This window comes from Sus scrofa, chromosome 1 (genome assembly GCF_000003025.6).
Source record: "Sus scrofa isolate TJ Tabasco breed Duroc chromosome 1, Sscrofa11.1, whole genome shotgun sequence".
NCBI classification, from domain to species: domain Eukaryota; kingdom Metazoa; phylum Chordata; class Mammalia; order Artiodactyla; family Suidae; genus Sus; species Sus scrofa.
Genome location: NC_010443.5, coordinates 64,333,760 through 64,353,408, shown reverse-complemented (window position 1 = coordinate 64,353,408; position 19,649 = coordinate 64,333,760). Strand labels below are relative to the sequence as shown.

Sequence of the window (19,649 nt, the reverse complement as noted above, 5' to 3'; positions counted from 1 at the left end):
TGGAAACAACTTTTTTAAATTTAGAACTTCCTATTATATTTTTTACTAATATAGATTGAAGAAAGTTGGCAGGTTTTGGAGTAGAACTAAAAAAGGAATTCAGTTTTTAATTGTGGTTAATCCCTTGCTTTCTGTTAGCTCTTTCTTATCTATCAGTCACATTTATTTATTATACCATGCTTTTTCTGTGGGGTGCAGAGTCCATCACCAGATAACTTTAAATTTTGAGGCATAGTATGCTACACATGCAGCTGTGACTACCAGGAAAGCTATATACAGGATGTCAAACCTTGTTCCATAATTATGCACTATAGGAGAAGCAAAAGCATACAAAGGTGAGAAGTAAAACCTAGGCGTAGTAGTCTAGTAAGTGTTCCCAGAAACCTGCCTAGGTAATTAGAGAGGAACACCACCTCAGATAACAGGCTGGCAGGTAGCAGCAGATAGATGCTGCAGGTTTTGGTGCCTCTCATATGATGATGGATACCTAAATACACTTGCATGTCTGGGGGTGGGAGGAGGTTGAGGGCAAGATGAATAAGTCAGTATGTGAAATCACAAGAAGTGGCATGAGGATAAAAACAGGAAAACAAATCTTGAAAAGTGGGGCACAAGAGCAGTCAAATACAGGGTTCAGGAAAGCACTTGAACTTAAAGAGGTAATAAGCCAAAAGAGAAGGATATCAGAGCTAAAATAAAATCATAGGAAGACCTGGATAAACTGGTTATATAAAATTTTGGGAGTTTCCGTAGTGTAATGATAGGTTTCTAAACATTTTGAGAACATTTTTTCATTATTTCATAATCATCCTGGTAGGTGAGTATAGCAAATAATTGTTCCTGTTGACTCTTAAAAAAACAGAAATTGGGAGTTGCTGTCATGGCTCAGAAGAAACTAATCTGACTAGCATTCATGAGGACACAGGTTCAATCCCTGGCTTCACTCAGTGGGTTAAGAATCTGGCGTTGCTGTGGCTGTGTTGTAGGCTGGCAGCAACAGCTCTGATTTGACCCCTAGCCTGGGAACCTCCATATGCTGTGGGTGTGGCCCTCAAAAGAAAAAAAAGGTAAGAAAGAAAACAAAAATTGAGAGGTGACTTTTTTTCTCAAGGTCACACAGCTCCAAGTAGCTTTGCTAATAACCAGTTTTACACAACACAAGTTACCTCTGTTGCCTCAATTTCCTCATTTATGATTTAAATCATAATTGTACCTACCTCGCAGGATGAGAAATAAATACTTACAAAACACTTAGCATGATGCTTGACACATAGCAAAATACCAATAAATGCTGGATGTTGCTATTGTTTCCACTATGAGAGCTACAATTTGAATAACTTGACATTTAGCAAATTTTCTGCTGTACCGCATCTTTTAGAATGTTAGTGGGCTGATTATGCATGTGTATTTCCACATGTGTGTACTTCCAAAATGATTTTAACCCATATTAAGACTTTTTTTACCCAAAACATTTGCCAATTGTTGGGTGATTCTACATTTCTTATATTTCTTTCAGTTTTTTACCTCAAATAACATTTTACCTTTTGTTCAATAAATCAGTTTTCATATTTTTCTGTTTGTTGAAGAAGGTAGATCATGTTTCATAAAATAGCTGTGACATCTAGAACTATATTATATTCCTTGTATATTTCATATGTTTTATATGTTCATTTACAGTGTTACCTCTAGTGACAGAGCTTTTTTCAATATGTGCATTTTTGTAAATGTACCTTCAGCAGATATGCAGTCACATCTAATATAATAAATTTATTTTTCAGGAAGCTTTGTGCAGTTGGATTTCTGGTCCAGAAAATGTGATTTTTAAAATTATCTTTGACTTCAAGGGATGTTTCTAGCTCTTTTGGCTATAATGCAGAAACTTGATTATTCCTCCAGACTCCCATTACAGTGTGTATATATACTTGGCATTTCCTGCATTTGCCACTCTCTGGTTTCTTCATGTTTACAGAGATTATTATAAAATTTTAAACAATTTTGTTTTGTGTTAAAATAACAGGTAATCATTCTTCTTATGCAGACTGATATTGAGCAGATGGTATTTTTGCATGGTCCCAGGATATTTAGCTTTTTTTCAAACCAGAATACTCAGTAGATGCACATCACCAAAACAAGTCTGTTTGGGGGTCAGTGTCTTACACTTAATTGAAACTCTTTTTGCTTTAACTCTTAAACTTAGAAGATATTAATCTCTGGTTTTGTCTTCTTACTTAGCGGTTTGTTTTTTTTCAGAACTCTGAATCAGATACCCATGGTAACTCCTAGTTTTATTCCATGGTACATCAACATTTTGTTATGGAGAGATCCAAAGCGGTTGAGATTTGTTGCTGTTTTTGAGTTGTGTTTTTCTTGGTATCTCTTCTTATAGTTTTTCCTATTACAGAATCCTGAGTTGCCCTTCCTCTTGACAAAGCAAAGCTACATGTGGCTTTTCCTGATTCTTTTCTTAGGCTTACTAAAATTTCTTCAGCCCAAGTAGGGAGAGAAGAAAATTTATCAATGTTTAAGTTGTATGTGTATGCATCTTAGTGCATAGGGGGTGTGTCTTATTGTGTAAGGGAAATGTGTGGGCTTCAGCACAGATTTAGGTTCAGAATGTGGGGCCAACCCTTAGCCTTGTGACCTTTGGGCATATTATTTAGCTTTTTGCTATCATCTTCATCATCTCTAAGGAGAATTAATGACACCACCAATCTCATAGAATTGTCCTGATTTTCAAAGAATTCTTAGTATTATAGAGGATGATCAGAAATGGAAATCCTTTCCAAGGGAATAGGTTTTAATGAGTGAAGAAAATGGCTTATTTCATTTAGAAATATTGAGCAAAATCCATCCTACCCACGTAGAGTAAGTTATTTATTATCCTTTGCGACCAGTATACTTTGAAAAAGCTATAGATTGGTTGTGTAAATGGTAGTATTATTTTACTTGGACTCCTGTGTCTTGGGATGTACTCATGAACTTTGCTGTGTTGATGTAGGTGGTTGAGTTAGTTGCCAAGTGGATTTTAGTGGTTTGATATTCATCTTACTCAAAGCTAAAGGACCTGAAATAGTTCTTTAGCCACTAGTTCAAGTTGAAAGCATCTCAGACAGATTTTTACACAGAGAGAACATAGCAGATATTTGGTTGGCTTTTGTGAGAATTGCTTAGTATGATAATCTTTCCCCAGGTATCTGTACCCCCCCCCTTTTTTTTTTTCAGTACTTCAAGTAGTATTAAGTAGTGGTGTCTCATGATTAGCTAAGAATTCCAATGTAAGTAGTCACAGAGCCCTAATGTTACATAATTTATATTTATAATTTTTACTTCTGTGTAATTACGTAAAAAGTACTAAGATGTGGTCTTGAAACAAGTTTGATTTTTCTTTGTGTAATTATTTTAGTTACATGTACTAGTTATCTTATTTTTTACATAGTTATTTCACGTACACACTTCCCCTGGATAAGCTGATTTAAAACATCAGAAATATTAGAATTAATGTAACCGTCATTCCTTCCTTCCTTCCTCTTTTTGCTTTTTAGGGCCACACCTGCAGCATATGGAAGTTCCTAGGCTAGGGGTCGAATCAGAGCTGTAGTGGCTGGCCTACACCACAGCCACAGCAACCCAGGATCCGAGACGCATCTGCGACCTACACCTCAGTTCATGGGAATGCCAGATCCTTAACCTGAGCAAGGCTAGGGATTGAACCTGCATCCTCATGGATGCTAGTCATATTCGTTTTTGCTGAGCCACGACAAGAACTCCCAATATTTCTTTCTTTTTTTTTTATGTACTAATTATTTTTCCTAATGTAATGCTACTGCTGTCTAAGGAGGTCTTCTGCCTTAGCTCCACTGGTTAGTTTTCACTGATTCCTCTTTAATTGGAGAAAGCAAATCTAAGGATGCTATTCACATATTTGTGTCTACTCTCAATTAATATGGCAATAATATGGGAGTTCCCGTCGTGGCACAGTGGTTAACGAATCCAACTAGGAATCATGAGGTTGCGGGTCCAATCCCTGGCCTTGCTCAGTGGATTAAGGATCCGGCGTTGCCATGAGCTGTGGTGTAGGTCGCAGACACGGCTCGGATCCCGCGCTGCTGTGGCTCTGATGTAGGCTGCTGGCTACAGCTCCGATTGGATCACTAGCCTGGGAACCTCCATATGCCACGGGAGCAGCCCTAGAAAAGGCAAAAAGACAAAAAAAAAAAAAAAAAAAAAAAAAGGCAGTAATATGAACAGAAACAGTAGTAATATCACGATTGCACATATAGCTTTAAATAATATTAATTGCTGAGCATATTGCATAAATGCCTTCTATGCCAGATCACTAGAAAAATCTTTTAGTATTTCCATCTCTTCTGTTTCTGTTGAAGTCTAGAGATGTGTAAATTTTCGGTTAAAAAAACATAAATGGTGAATCAAAATTTGAGGCAACATTAAATTCATGTCTTACCAATTTATGGAGAAGAATTTTTATTGTTTATTATTTTCTACTATAGGAAAATGATCATAGATCTTTTTGGACCAACTTTACTAACAATAAGGATGTATCCAGCACAGTTTTTTATACTAGCTCAAAGCCTGTGTCTATTCTAAACAAGGAAAGCATTTTAATTTAAAATATCACACGTAGGCCATATATACTTACTTTTCTCGTGGTACATCATGTCCTAAATCTCGCAGGAGAAAATGGCTTAAAAAATTGTTTTTATGTCTACATTGTAAGTAAAATCACTTGTCATAGTGAGTTGCATAAATGCAAACCTTCATTCTGAAGCTGCCTATTTCTCATTTGGATCTGACATATTAAAAAGCATATAATTAATGGTTGACATTAGTAATTAACATTAACTTTATGGTGCTTAATATGCCATCATTCATCCATCAAATAATCAGAAATGCATAATGTCTTGGTATAAAGGTTTTAATTATATAAAACAGTCCTTCAGTTTTCATACAGTAGAAATGTTCAAAGTCCAAAATGTATTTAAAGAATAATTTTTGTGTTTGTTGGCTGTTAGCTATATTTTTTATTTCTTTTTAGGAGTATGCATCAACAATTGTGTCAGGAACTTCAAAGGGAGAACTCGGACCTAGTTGTGCAGTCTTCATTAGCGGCTAAAGAGCGCCACCTTGCTGCAGTTGCCAGTACATTATGGAGACATTTCTTTTCATTTTTGAAGAGTCAGAGAATGTCACAGATAGTGCCTCTCTCACAACTTGCGGATGCAGCTGCAGGTCAGCGTTGTTAATTTGCTAATTAGTTCTCATTTTGCAGACTCTGTCAGTTTTTTCTTCTGTTTGCTTGGTAACAAACTCTTATTACAGTGTAATAAATATTTTGACAACCAGAAGGACAAAAAGAATTACTTATTTTTACATTAGGAATTAACAGCTCAGAAATGCACAGCGTGGCTACAGTGATAACAGGAGAGGTGGTGAGAAGCAGTCAGATTTCCAGTCTGAAGGTAGAGTGTGACAGAGATGTCTAAGTGGGCATGAGATGGTAAACAAAATAGATTAAGGGAGAATCCCTTGTTGGGGATGAAGATGATTGTAGCAGGAGGTTTTATGAGTGAAAACTAGGATTTTGAGAGTGGGCATATTTTTTTAGATATCCATTAAAAGTCAAGTGGGGAGTTCCCATCATGGCGCGGTGGTTAACGAATCCGACTAGGAACCATGAGGTTGTGGGTTCGATCCCTGACCTTGCTCAGTGGATTAACGACCCGGCGTTGCCGTGAGCTGAGGTGTAGGTCACAGACTCGGCTCGGATCCCGCGTTGCTGTGGCTCTGGCGTAGGCCAGCAATTACAGCTCTGATTCAACCCCTAGCCTGGGAACCTCCATAATCCGCGGAAGCAGCCCAAGAAATGGCAAAAAGACAAAAAAAAAAAAAAAAGTCAAGTGGGATATTAAGTAGGCTGGATAATGAATGTAGGGTTCAGGAAAGAGGTCCAAGCTGGAGATTTAAATTTGTAAACTATTTATATATAAACAGTCTTTAAGGCTATGGCCTGGATAAGACTAGTAAGAGAGTAAGCACCAGTAAAAATAGAAGTTTGAGGACAGACCCTCGGATGTTCCCATGTTCAGATTTGTAGGATAAAGTGGAACCAAGAGGAAGCAGAGGAGTACCGGTGAGGTGAGAGGAAAGCCAGAAAGTGTAGTCCCCTGAATATCAAATGACAGAGCCTTTCAAGGAAGGGGCAGTGATCAACACCTCAGATGTGCTTAATGGGTCAGATAGGATGAGGCCTGAGAATTGGTCATTAGATTTAGCAAGACAGAGGTCATGGGTGACTTGAAGAGCAGTTTGGGTGTAGCGGGTAGCGGCCAAGGCCTAATTGAAGATATCCAAGAGAAAATGTGAGAAGAGGAATTGCTGACTACAAGTGTCGCTAAATCTTTTTGAGTATCACTGCTTAATAAGAGAAGTATAAAAATGGGGATATTAGCTGGAGAGGGAACTGAGGTCAAAGAGAATTTTTTTAATAACTTGGGAGAAATTTCAGCATATTTATAATGCTGACAGGAATGTTTGGGAGTGAGGGAAAACCTGATGATGCAAGAGAGTCACTTGTGTTCTAATGCCCAGGAGAAATGGGATCCCATAGAGGGCTTGGCCTTAGGTCATCTGTAGTAGCAGAAAAGAAGGCAGAGTAAATGGGCCCTAATGGAGGTGGCTGGGTAGATGTGGTGGTTCTCTTCTAATGTTTCACATTTCTCTGGAGAGTAGTAAGGTCATTAGCTGAAAGTGAGGATGGGGAGGAGATGCTGGCTGATGACGAAGAGAGGAAAGAAGGTATGCAGTAGACCTCTGGGGGAATACAGACTGATTGGATGAGAAAAATGAGGTAGGAGTGATGACTGGCCAGCTCCAGGGGCCCACTTAAAGTTGGTAGACTTAAAGTGTGATCAGCCAGCATGGTTGTTTGAGTGGTGTAGGTGCGTTTGGGGAGAAGACCAAGAGTTGTAATTAAACAAATGGTGGTTTTTTTTCCAGACAAGTGCAACAAATCAAGTAAGAAGTAAGGGAATTGATGGTATACATAAATGAGTGTAGTAATGGCCCATGAAGTCAAGCTACCTCAAAAGGGAGAGGAAAGCACAAAGGCAGTGAGGAACAGGGACGTTGTAGGATCGGTGAATTGTAGGTCCTGGTAGAATCAAAGAATTGTTGGAGTTGGGAACCTAGCAGGGGAGAGTTGGAAAGCTAGTTGATGCCAGAAAGCAGGGGTATTTGAAACAGAAATAGTAGGGATTGTATTTCTGGGTAATGCTGAGGTCTTTGTATAGACATGGGAGTGAATGGCTGAAGTAGAGTGGCGGATAGATTCACTGCAGGAGAGGCTTTCAAGGCCAGGAAATTGGAAGAAAAATCATCAAGGATCATGACAAGAGTGCAGTTAGGAAGGATGCTAGTGAGCTACAGTCTTCAAGGAATGAGGAGGTAAACTAGGAAATAGGAGACAAATGCAACAAGGGGAGTTAGTGCTGGGTATCATCTGATGACCTGAGACTTAAACGTAAAGGTTTTAGGGAGGAGGAAGGGAGAATGGTCTAGAAGCAGCAGCTTGGACCAAGAAGTAAGCTCACCCTTATCTGTAGGTCCAGTGTGTGAGGGGTGTGGGAGAATAGCCACCATTTGAGAGAGCTGCATCAGAGGCAGTGCTTAATACGCAATTTATTGACAAATATGAATCAATAAAGTACAGATTAAATTGGGGAATCCCAGTGAAATCACAAAGTAAGATGTACTTCTTTAACATGGAATTCTAAGGAATTCTAGTTCCTTGGCTTTGTGAGTTCTGAGGAAAGTAGAGCATCACTGATCATTTGTAGGAGATCACGGTTTACTAGAAGAGAACATCCAGTGTCCAAGGTGGCAGTTGGCAAATATATTAACTCGATTGGAGAGGAGTGGATGCTAGGAATATTTTTTATAATGGGTCTTTTGAATGAGGCTCATTAGCAGAAACATTAGATTTAGAATTTGCCATTCTAGGCATAGATTTGTCATAATGATGCTGAGATTAGATCCTTCTAGACCTCTTCTTGGCGATCAGATGATCACCACAGAAATTTCTTTGACAACGTGAATTATTCAGTTTTAGTTTTGCTAGTTCTACATTTCTAAAATGTGACGTTTTATTATTTAGGGCTGATTTTTTAAAGTCACTGTTAATACAACTTTAGAAGGGAAAGATTTTTTTAGAAATTCTCACTGTAAGTTTCTCTCATTTTACATCTAGATTTTACTTTGCTGGCAGTGGACTTGCCCAGCACAGCTCCATCAGATCTTCAGCCTCAACCTGTCCTATCACTGATACAGCTTTTTGGTTGGGATGATATCATCTGGCCCCAAGTTGTAGCCCGATATTTAAGTCATGTCCTACAAAATAGGTAAGTGATTTTATTTCAGATATGCACAGTAGTGTAAATCCATGATAGATTAGTTCACTAGAATGGTAAGAATTTTCGCAATAAAAACTGATCTTTACTATATATACTGTCACTTGGGCAGTTTGTTGTTTTTTCTCTTTTGGCATTTTGGCAACATTAATAGTAAGAAAGCTTTCTTAAAACAGTGTTGCTGCTGTCTTGTCAAAGAGTTTTTATAGGTCTGCCTGATCCTCATCCCAAAATGACCTTTCTACACTCACTGTTGTGAAAGAAAGTGTACAATTAATATTGCTGAATCTGTAAAACACTGTTCTATTATTGTAGTTTTAAATTTAATGATACTTTTCCTCTTCACAGCTAGATTTTTAAAGATCAACTTTTGCGTGGTCATGAGTAAGACACTTGACCACCCTGAACTTTGGTTTCCAGATCTTTAAGCATCTCTTGCCACACTGCACATAGAGATCTAAGAAACCCCAACAGGAAGAGTATATGATAAAGTTAAAATAGAAATAGTATTGAATAATCAGGACAATTTGAATAAGAAAATTAAGATGAGGGAGAATAAAATAAATACACACACCTAAGAGACCAATGTAGGCCTTCTCCCAGCCAGTCAGTGAAAATGAAGAGAAGTATCTTCTCATAAGAGGGTTCATTAAGCAGAGTCATCATTCATTTTTTTCACTGACTTTCAGTTATGAAGTAGGGGAATTCAACTTCACTTGGTTTACTTTTAGGATCCTTTCCAGGTTAAGAATTCTTTAATAACAACAAACATACTACTTGTTAAATATTTTTGCTGAAATTATCTGAAATAATTTTAGTTCTTAATATTGGTGTGTTAGCAACAGCTGAAGAAATTGAAATGCGAAGATGTTAAATAGCTTTGGAAAGGTTGTATGGGGAATAAATGACCCACTTGAGTTCCTCTGTATTGTGTACATTTTTTTAAAACTTTTATTCAAAGTATTTCAAAACTGTATTATTTTTTAGAGTTCGGATTTATATGTATTTTTCAAATGTCTGGCTTTATGTGACATTTATAACTAGGTATGGAGTTTCCGTTGTGGCTCAGTGGGTTACAAATCCAACTAGTATCCATGCAGATGCAGGTTCGATCTCTGGCCTCATTCAGTGGGTTAAGGATCTGGTGTTGCCATGAGCTGTGTTGTAGGTCGCAGACACGGCTCAGATCCTGAGTTGCTGTGGCTGTGGCGTAGGCCAGCAGCTCTAGCTCCAATTTGACCCCTAGCTAGGGAACTTCCATGTGCCACAAGTGTGGCCCTAAAAAGCAAAAATATATGTATACACACATATATTTTTTTAGGTTATATAAATATATACATATGTATTTAGGTTATATAAATATAACATATATAAGTAGTATAATATAAATGTTGTATATATATTATATGTAGGTTATATAAATATATATTTTAGGTTATATAAGTAAATATATATATTTAGGTTAACACCATCCTCATCCTGTCTACCCTCACTTATAAAATGATTAGAAATCAAATTTAGCTAGGCTTTTGGCTTTGAGAGAAGTTTGTTTTTTTTAGATCCACATAGAAATATATTTTGTCTTTTTGCCTTTTTTCTTATGTACGTGGTCATGACCTCTTCTGTTTATTTACTCCAAGGGCCACTGTTTTCTATTGTACTTGCTGCTTCCTTCCTTGAGTATTATCTCACCTAGCTGGTTAAATCCCTTCTTTGTTTTTCTATGGTAACCATATTCTTTCTTTCCTCTCTCCCTTGGCATAAGCCTGTATATAAACCATCAGTTAAAAAAAAAAAAAAAAAAAAAAAGGAAAAATAAAGATTAGAACATTACATTGAAAGCAAGACTATTTATGTAAAATATCTTTGTGTGTGTGTCTGTAGTGTTCATTTTCAGCAATGCATGTCTGCATTAGTGTGTTTGTAAAATAAGTTGAGGCCAAGAACTGGGGAATATTAGAATGTTTTCCTTTATTTCTGAATCTCTGTACTCAGGGGAACATGTCAAGGTTTTGTTTTGTTTTCTGTTTTTAATATCCATCAACTTATTTTTACAGCATGTTATGTGAAGCACTTTCTCATTCAGGCTGTGTATCTTTTCAAGCCTTAACTGTAAGATCATGGATCCGTTGCACTTTGCAAATGTATATAAAAAACCTTTATGTGCCAGATGATTCATTTATTGATACAAATCCAGAACAGGCAGTTGGTAAGTATTACAGGTGTTTTGCTTTCTAGATAGTTGAGTATGTTTAAAATTTCCTGTTTTGTTAACATAAATTAATAGAAAAGATAAAAAATATATTTGTAATTAGTTTTGAATATAAAAGAAATTTATTTTCTTTTGCAGCTTGCTTCTTTTTCTTGATATTTTCCCATTATGTATATGACAAATTTCTCTCCTATAAAGATAAAAGAATTTGTTTCCTTGGAAGCCAGGAACAAAAACTTGCTTTCAGGTGACAAGCTACTTTTTTTTTTTGCCTTGAAGAAACTGATCACACAAAAAAGTGGAAGTATGAAGTAAATAACTAGATATCACAACTGCAAAAACATCCTGTAAAGAAAAATATCCAATTAAGAATAATTTCATTCCATTTCCTTATAACTTTTTTTTTTTAAGGATGGATGTTAACTTTTCTTTAAATGTTTGGTTCTGGACTTTTGTTTTTTGGGAGGGTTTTTGTTTTGTTTTGTTTTTTTATAATTTTTTTATTTTCCCACTGTACAGCAAGGGGTCAGGTTATCCTTACATGTATACATTACAATTACATTTTTTCCCCACCCTTTCTTCTGTTGCAACATGAGTATCTAGACAAAGTTCTCAATGCTATTCAGCAGGATCTCCTTGTAAATCTATTCTAAGTTGTGTCTGATAAGCCCAAGCTCCCGATCCCTCCCACTCCCTCCCCCTCCCATCAGGCAGCCACAAGTCTCTTCTCCAAGTCCATGATTTTCTTTTCTGAGGAGATGTTCATTTGTGCTGGATATTAGATTCCAGTTATAAGTGAAATCATATGGTATTTGTCTTTGTCTTTCTGGCTCATTTCACTCATTATGAGATTCTCTAGTTCCATCCATGTTGCTGCAAATGGCATTATGTCATTCTTTTTTATGGCTGAGTAGTATTCCATTGTGTATATATACCACTTCTTCCGAACCCAATCATCTGTCGATGGATATTTAGGTTGTTTCCATGTCCTGGCTATTGTGAATAGTGCTGCAGTGAACATGCGGGTGCATGTGTCTCTTTTAAGTAGAGCTTTGTCCGGATAGATGCCCAAGAGTGGGATTGCGGGGTCCTATGGAAGTTCTATGTATAGATTTCTAAGGTATCTCCAAACTGTTCTCCATAGTGGCTGTACCAGTTGACATTCCCACCAACAGTGCAGGAGGGTTCCCTTTTCTCCACAGCCCCTCCAGCACTTGTTATTTGTGGATTTATTAATGATGGCCATTCTGACTGGTGTGAGGTGGTATCTCATGGTAGTTTTGATTTGCATTTCTCTTATAATCAGTGATGTTGAGCATTTTTTCCTGTGTTTGTTGGCCATCTATATCTTCTTTGGAGAAATGTCTATTCAGGTCTTTTGCCTATTTTTCATTGAGTGATTGGATTTTTTGCTGTTTGGTTGTATAAGTTGTTTATATATTCTAGAGATTAAGCCCTTGTCCATTGCATCATTTGAAACTATTTTCTCCCATTCTGTAAGTTGTCTTTTTGTTTTCTTTTTGGTTTCCTTTGCTGTGCAAAAGCTTTTCAGTTTGATGAGGTCCCATGGGTTTATTTTTGCTCTAATTTCTATTGCTTTGGGGGACTGACCTGAGAAAATATTCATGAGGTTGATGTCAGAGAGTGTTTTGCCTATGTTCTCTTCTAGGAGTTTGATGGTGTCCTGTCGTATATTTAAGTCTTTCAGCCATTTTGAGTTTATTTTTGTGCATGGTGTGAGGGTGTGTTCTAGTTTCATTGCTTTGCATGCAGCTGTCCAGGTTTCCCAGCAATGCTTACTAAATAGACTTACTTTTTCCCATTTGATGTTCTTGCCTCCCTTGTCAAAGATTAATTGACCATAGGTGTCAGGGTTTATTTCCGGGTTCTCTCTTCTGTTCCATTGGTCTGTCTGTCTGTTTTGGTACCAGTACCACACTGTTTTGATGACTGTGGCTTTGTAGTATTTCTTGAAGTCTGGGAGAGTTATGCCTCCTGCTTGGTTTTTGTTTCTCAGGATTGCTTTGGCGATTCTGGGTCTTTTGTGGTTCCATATAAATGTTTGGATTGTTTGTTCTAGTTCTGTGAAAAATGTCATGGGTAATCTGATAGGGATTGCATTGAATCTGTAGATTGCTTTGGGTAGTATGGCCATTTTTACAATATTGATTTTCCCAATCCAGGAACATGGAATATCTTTCCATTTCTTTACATCTTCTTTGATTTCTTTGATTAAAGTTTTATAGTTCTCGGCATATAGGTCCTTTACCTCTTTGGTCAGGTGTATTCCGAGGTATTTGATTTTGTGAGGTGCAATTTTACAAGGTATCGTATTTTTGTATTCCTTTTCTAATGTTTCATTGCTGGTATACAGAAATGCAACTGACTTCTGAATGTTAATCTTATATCCTGCTACTTTGCTGAATTTATTAATCAGTTCAAGTAGTTTTGGGGTTGAGTCCTTAGGGTTTTCTATGTATAGTATCATGTCATCTGCATACAGTGACAGTTTGATCTCTTCTCTTCCTATATGGATGCCTTTTATTTCTTTTGTTTGCCTAATTGCTGTGGCTAGGACTTCCAAAACTATGTTGAAGAGCAGTGGTGAGAGTGGGCATCCCTGTCTTGTTCCAGATTTGCGTGAGAAGGCTTTCAGTTTTTCCCCATTGAGTATTATATTTGCTGTAGGTTTATCATAAATGGCTTTGATTATATTCAGGAATGTTCCCTCTATACCCACTTTGGCGAGGGTCTTGATCATGAATGGATGTAGGATTTGTGAAATGCTTTTTCTGCATCTATTGAGATGATCATATGATTTTTGACTTTTTTTTGTTAATGTGGTGTATGATGCTGATTGATTTGCGTATGTTGAACCATCCTTGTGAACCTGGGATGAACCCAACCTGGTCATGGTGTATACTTTTTTTTTTTTTTAATATCCTGTATATTTCTGCTTATCTGTAAGATGAGCCTTTTCCTAAAGCTATTGTTTATGGCCATTTATAAATTTCACAAAGGCTGGACTGAAAAAATGCTCCACATTTACTTTGGTATCTTATAACAATTGGCTTACATGAATGACTTAGAACTAGGGTGTTCACAATTACATGTTTGTTTTTTAAATAAAACTTCATAGTGAGAGAAACTTAGAAGTTTTTAATAATGTGGAAATTTTAATTTTAAAAGAAAGCACATCATAAATGAAAAATGCTACATTCCCTTCTCATGTGTATGTATAATAAACATAAATACAATTTTTTTATATTAACAGAAAAAGACTACATGGAACAGTTGACTGAACTGACAAGATTGCTATTTAAACTCCCAGAAGTAAAGGATATTCTCTCAAAGGCTCAAGTTGAATATTTACTCATCCCAGAAGACCCTAAAAAAGCACTTGTTCGGTTCCTTGAGGTATTTTTTATTTATTGTGTAATTGTCCAGATCAGTTACAATTATTTTTCCAAAAAAACCTTGAAGTGTTTATAGTTTTTCTATAAAATGAATTATTTTACCTTTTTTTTTTTTTTTTAGGGCTGCATGTGTGACATATGGAAGTTCCCAGGCTAGGGGTCATATCAGATCTACAGCCACTGGCCTACACCACAACCACGGCAACGTGGGATCAGAGTAACCTATACCATAGCTCAGGGCAACGACGGATCCTTAATCCACTGAGCAAGGCCAGGGATCAAACCCGCATCCTCATGGATCCTAGTTGGGTTTGTTAAATGCTGAGCTACGAAGGGAACTCCCTAAAATGAGTTATTTTAAATTGAATGATATTATTGGTTGCCTGCTATTATGAAATTCTGGAGGAATAAAAATGTGAATTTAAGGTATAGCTCAATTCACTCTTAAGGACATCAGATGAATTATATTTAATAAAAATAAAAGTAAAGAATGCTACATAAAAGCCTTACTCCAAGTCTAATCTCAATTGTAGGAGTATCTTATTGCTGAAATTGCTCGATAACAATATTCTTCAGGTACTTAAATATCCTCGTATATAGTCCATAATAGTCCCAACTTAATGTTTACCACCCTGTAACAAACAGTATAAATTTAACGGTAAAATTTTAGTGTGTTCAGCATAAGTACTAAGTACTTCATATCATAGCATGGTTGGGGCTTTAAAATCCAATCCATTTGTTTTGTCTCCATAATAAATAGCCCCATTCAACCTTTTAATTATTAATTTTGTAGGAATCTGTCTTATGTGATAGTCTTTGTTTTATAGACTAATTGAGGTTGTTAATGTGCTTGGAGTAGTGTTTTCTTAAGCTATTCATAGTAAAACTTGGTTTATTTTCCCACAGAGTGGTTGGTATTAACTGCAATGAAAATCATTAAAATCCATAAGCTCTTTCCATAAATATGAATTCTTCCATTGGTTTTCATTAAGTTAAGGAACGATTGTACAACAATTAGAGATATCATATAAATCCTAAAACTATTTAGTAGTAGTATGCAGATATGAAATATACATTTCTGTGGAGCCTTTTTTTTTTTAAGTTGTCAATTGGATTTCCGCTGTAATTAAACACCTAGGCTAAGGACCATGCTGGACCAGAAAGGGAGATAGAAATTAGGCGCTCCACTGATCATTTTCAAAGGCTCTCCTAATTTAATCTTGCCCAAATTAATTGCTCTTTCACCACTCAGTAAATAATAGTTGTTTGCTGAATGTTAGATAGTATTAGATTTCTTAGGGATTTGAAGAACCAAAAGAAGTAGTCCTTGTTCTTAGAGAAATTTTACTTGTCTGAGAATGTAAGCTATACACCAAGGTTAAAATAATAATATAGGACAGTGTATACTAAGTGCCAGTTAGCTGATAGGTCAATCAGTAGGTTAAAAATTCAGAGAATTTTATGTATAAGAAATTTAGATTTTATCTTGTGAACAGGGTTTATAAATTCTTTTAATAGATGTGATGTAATCAAACATCTTTAAGAAAATTGATTAACAGTAGAGTAAATTAAAGGTACAGGAGCACTATTGGCCAGAAACTGGTTAGATTTAAGAAGAATTAAAGAGTCAACTATGGGACCTTTGAATTATGAAATAAATACTGTGTTTAACTAGAAGAATGATGATACCTTAAGGAGAAATAGGAACATCACAACTTTGAGTGGGGCTAAAGTAGGTGAGAAGTCCAGTTTTAAACCTTACATTGAAGCTGTGTCGGGGTCCCCAAGATCATGCCCAGGTGCTGTGATTCACTAGGAGGACTCTCAGAACTCAGCATGTAGTTGTACTTATATCTATGACTTATTACAGTGAAAGATTTCAAAGTATAGTTAACAGAGGGAAAATATGCATGGGTGAGGTTTGAAGAAACCAGGCACAGCTTCCAAGACTCCTCTCCCAGTGATGTTACACGGGGCAGTCTTAATTCTTTCCTCAAGGAATTGTGACAAAATCTGTGAAATTTACCTACCAGGGACTCAGGGTCCACCTAGTCCCCGTTTGTCTAGCACTTATAAAATTCCAGACTCCCAGAAGGAAAGCAGATATGGAGCATAAACTGTATTGTTTGCACCATTTAGGCACAGTAAGCCATTCGTGGCAGAAAATGATGGGGAAATGTAAGGTTCCCAAAATCAACCATGGACCAATCTTGCAAATAGGCCTCTTAACGGGTAGCAGCATTGGGGCCTGCTATGTTAACTCTTCTGCACAGAAATGATAGTGTAACATGAAACTAGGGATAGTCAAGGCACTGAAAAATACGTATCTCATGGTCTGAGGAGTTAAGACTAAACATAGAGACTGAGATCTAGAGCACTGGTTCTCAAAATCTTTTATAGATCTCTAGGAGTCACTAATACTTTTTAGGAGTTCTGTGAGCTCAAACTTATGTTGGCATTTGTACAAATAGTGTAAAAGTCATAGCAGAAATAAACACCATGGCTCAAGATTATATACTGTTATAATTTTCAAAGTCATGCAATCACAGGGGGGAACAAGCCAGTTTCTCTTAAGAACATCCTTAATGGGAGTTTCCATTGTGGCTCAGTGGTAACGAACCCAACTAGTAGCCATGAGGATGCAGGGTCATTGCTTGGCTCCACTCAGTGAGTTAAGAATCCGGCATTTCCATGAGCACGGTAGGTTCCAGATGTGGCTTGGATCTGGTGTGGCTGTGGCTGTGGTGTAGCCCGGCAACTGTAGCTTCAATTCAACCCCTACCTGAGAACTTCCATATGCCGCAGGTGAGGCCCTAAAAATTAAAAATAAAAAGAATATCCCTAATGAAGCAGTAAAGTTATTAATTTTAGGAAATTTTGACCTGTAAGTACATACTCTTTTAGTATTCTGTGAATGACAATAAGAAGTACACTTAAAGCAGTTTTTCTGCATACTGAAGCAAAATTGTCTAAATGAAAAACACCTGTGTGATTGAATTGCAAACTGAACTACTGCTTTAACCTTGAAAGAACAACTGACAAAATATGGTTATTCAGACTTGGCAGATACTTCCTGAGAAATGAGCCTATCACTTCAAAGAGAACAACTGACAGCAATTTGTTGCTAATAACATAATTTGAACCTTTAGGAAAATTAGAGTTTTGGAACACTTGAGCTTGAGAGCTTCTTGAAAGTCTTCTGACAGCATTAGTGATATTAATCTGATTTTTTTAAAAATATGGACAATGGAGTTCCCGTCGTGGTGCAGGGGAAACGAATCTGACTAGGAACCATGAGGTTGCAGGTTCAATCCCTGGCTTTGCTCAGTGGGTTAAGGATCTGGTGTTGCTGTGAGCTGTGGTGTAGGTTGCAGACATGGCTCAGATCTGGCGTTGCTGTGGCTGTGGTATAGGCTGGCGGCTGCAGCTCCAATTGGATCCCTAGCCTGGGAACCTCCGTATGCCATGGGTGCAGCCCTCAAAAGACAAAAAAAAGAAAAAATAAATAAAAATATGGACAATGAAATGTGCCAACACTGGAAAGTTCTGTTAGTGAACCAAAATTTTCCAAATGACAAGTGCAGTCTTTTCAGAAGTCATGTAGTGATAGAAGACATTCATTCAGAAGCACAAGATAGACCAATGGCTTTTGATGTAGCAGACTAAACAATGTTCATTGACATGATTTTGGATTCCGTTTTATAAATAACCACTAAGAAATAACCACTTGTCAAGATTTGGTGTAATATCAAAAAGGAATTCCCACAATTATTAGAAAACCCATTAAAATACTTTTTCTTCTTCCAGCTACATATGTTTGTGAGACTTAATTAAAAATATATTTCTCATATTAACATGATGTTTATTATTTTTAAATGAGTACTTTTAATTTTTCTATTTTAATTTCTCATAGTGTAAATATCAATAGATATGGCCCAAATAATAATAAACCATTTAAGATCCTCAATTTTTAAGTGTGTAATGGGAGCTGAGACCAAAAAGTTAAGAGAATTTCTGGTCTAAGGAAAGAAGTAGAGAGAACCAAGGACAGCAATGAATGGAAAAGGAGATTCATCAAGTATATCTCTTGTTCTCATCTCTCCACCTCCCAGATCACTAGGTTCCTTATCTTTTCCTGCATTCTACATTTTATCCTCATCATGGCTAATTTTAATATCAACTTGGACAACTTATCCTAAGACCTCATTTCAAACCTTCCCCGGTAGTCTTTCAGTGATTTTCACTTCTGCTCTGCTCATCCACCCACTCCCGGGATTAATCACTGACCGTGGCATGACTTGGGAGCATCTGAAAGCTCTTTGACTATGACCGCCTGTCCTTCCAGCTCTCTGAGTGACTTCATCATGACCTTCCACTCCCTTTTCTCCAGGTGCACTGTCTTCTTAAGGTCTCACTTTCTTCCTTGTCTACCCTAGCAGGACCCTTGCAGGGGGCTTCCCTTCAACTACTCTTACCAACACACTCACAATCTTCCATCCTTTATCTTTTGGTTATACCTTCAACTTTGACTCAGGACAGTCACCTGAGAGCTGTGGGAGAAAATCATGTAACCATGTAGATTGGTGTCATTCGTGGTCCAGTTCAGGTAATTGAAATCCACTGTCTGTTCCCAATAATGCTTTGGAAACCTTACTTTTCTCAAACCTTCTAACCCATGTCTAGCCAGTCTTCTCTTGATTCTTTTTGTGATCTCTCACCCCTTGTTCTCACCTTTCCGCAACTCATCCTCTCATTTATTTCCCTTCCTCTTCTTCGCTCTTCACCCTTATTCCCTTATTGCTTCACCTCACATTTTTCTCTACCACCTTCCCATTTTGCGATTTTTGCCCTTTGTACCTCATCCTTTTTTCCTCTGAGAAAGTTAAGCTGGCATCTAATGGCTTATAAAGAAAATTTTGTGGAAAAAAAATCAATTCTTATCATAAAGGTAAACTTTATTTATGGAGGCCTCACTTTGTAGTAATTTGTTAACTTCGTTTGTAGGTCTTTTTTGTTGGAATTTGGGAATTTGGAATTCCCAGTCATGTCCTAGAAATATAGTGATGTGGCTTTGTTATAAGCTCCTTGTATATCAGTTCCAGGCATCTTTTACTAATACTTTGCTGAGTCAGACCTTCTATAATAATTATTGGTGAATTGATTTTTTAAATTCTTTTTTCTAACCTTTATTGTAATTGTAAAAACCAAGATAATTCTTTTTACTTGGATTTTAATTGCCATGAACATTTATCGGAAAGTAAAGGTTGAAGGCTTAAGTGTAAAGGATATGTATGTGCCTGTGTGTGTGTAGAAAGAGATATTAACTTTATTTTCAAAGTCTGTATTATATAAAAGTTGGAAAGCTAAATCATGTTTTTCCTTATTTATAGGCTGTTGGTATAACTTATGGGAATCTGCAGACACTTTCTGATAAATCTGCCATGGTCACAAAGTCCTTAGAATACCTTGGTGAAATATTAAAATATATAAAACCTTATTTGGGAAAAAAAATTTCCAGTGCAGGGCTGCAGCTGACTTACATGATGATGGGTATGTATTCCTGACATTATTAAAACTTCCCTAGGTTGAGCCTATAGT

The 19,649-nt window shown here is 36.8% G+C and overlaps 1 protein-coding gene across 9 annotated transcripts in view; it reads left to right on the top strand.

Moving 5' to 3' along the window:
- The window catches only part of MMS22L (MMS22 like, DNA repair protein), a 153,879-nt gene that overhangs the window by 106,548 nt on the left and 27,682 nt on the right, over nt 1–19,649 (top strand). For all 9 annotated transcript variants that reach the window (XM_021073207.1, XM_021073193.1, XM_021073186.1 and 6 more), the window contains 5 exons: nt 5,054–5,247; nt 8,264–8,414; nt 10,481–10,632; nt 13,910–14,052; nt 19,442–19,601. In XM_021073207.1, the coding sequence (XP_020928866.1) occupies nt 5,054–5,247; nt 8,264–8,414; nt 10,481–10,632; nt 13,910–14,052; nt 19,442–19,601 (800 nt within the window). The remainder of the gene's footprint in view (nt 1–5,053; nt 5,248–8,263; nt 8,415–10,480; nt 10,633–13,909; nt 14,053–19,441; nt 19,602–19,649) is intronic.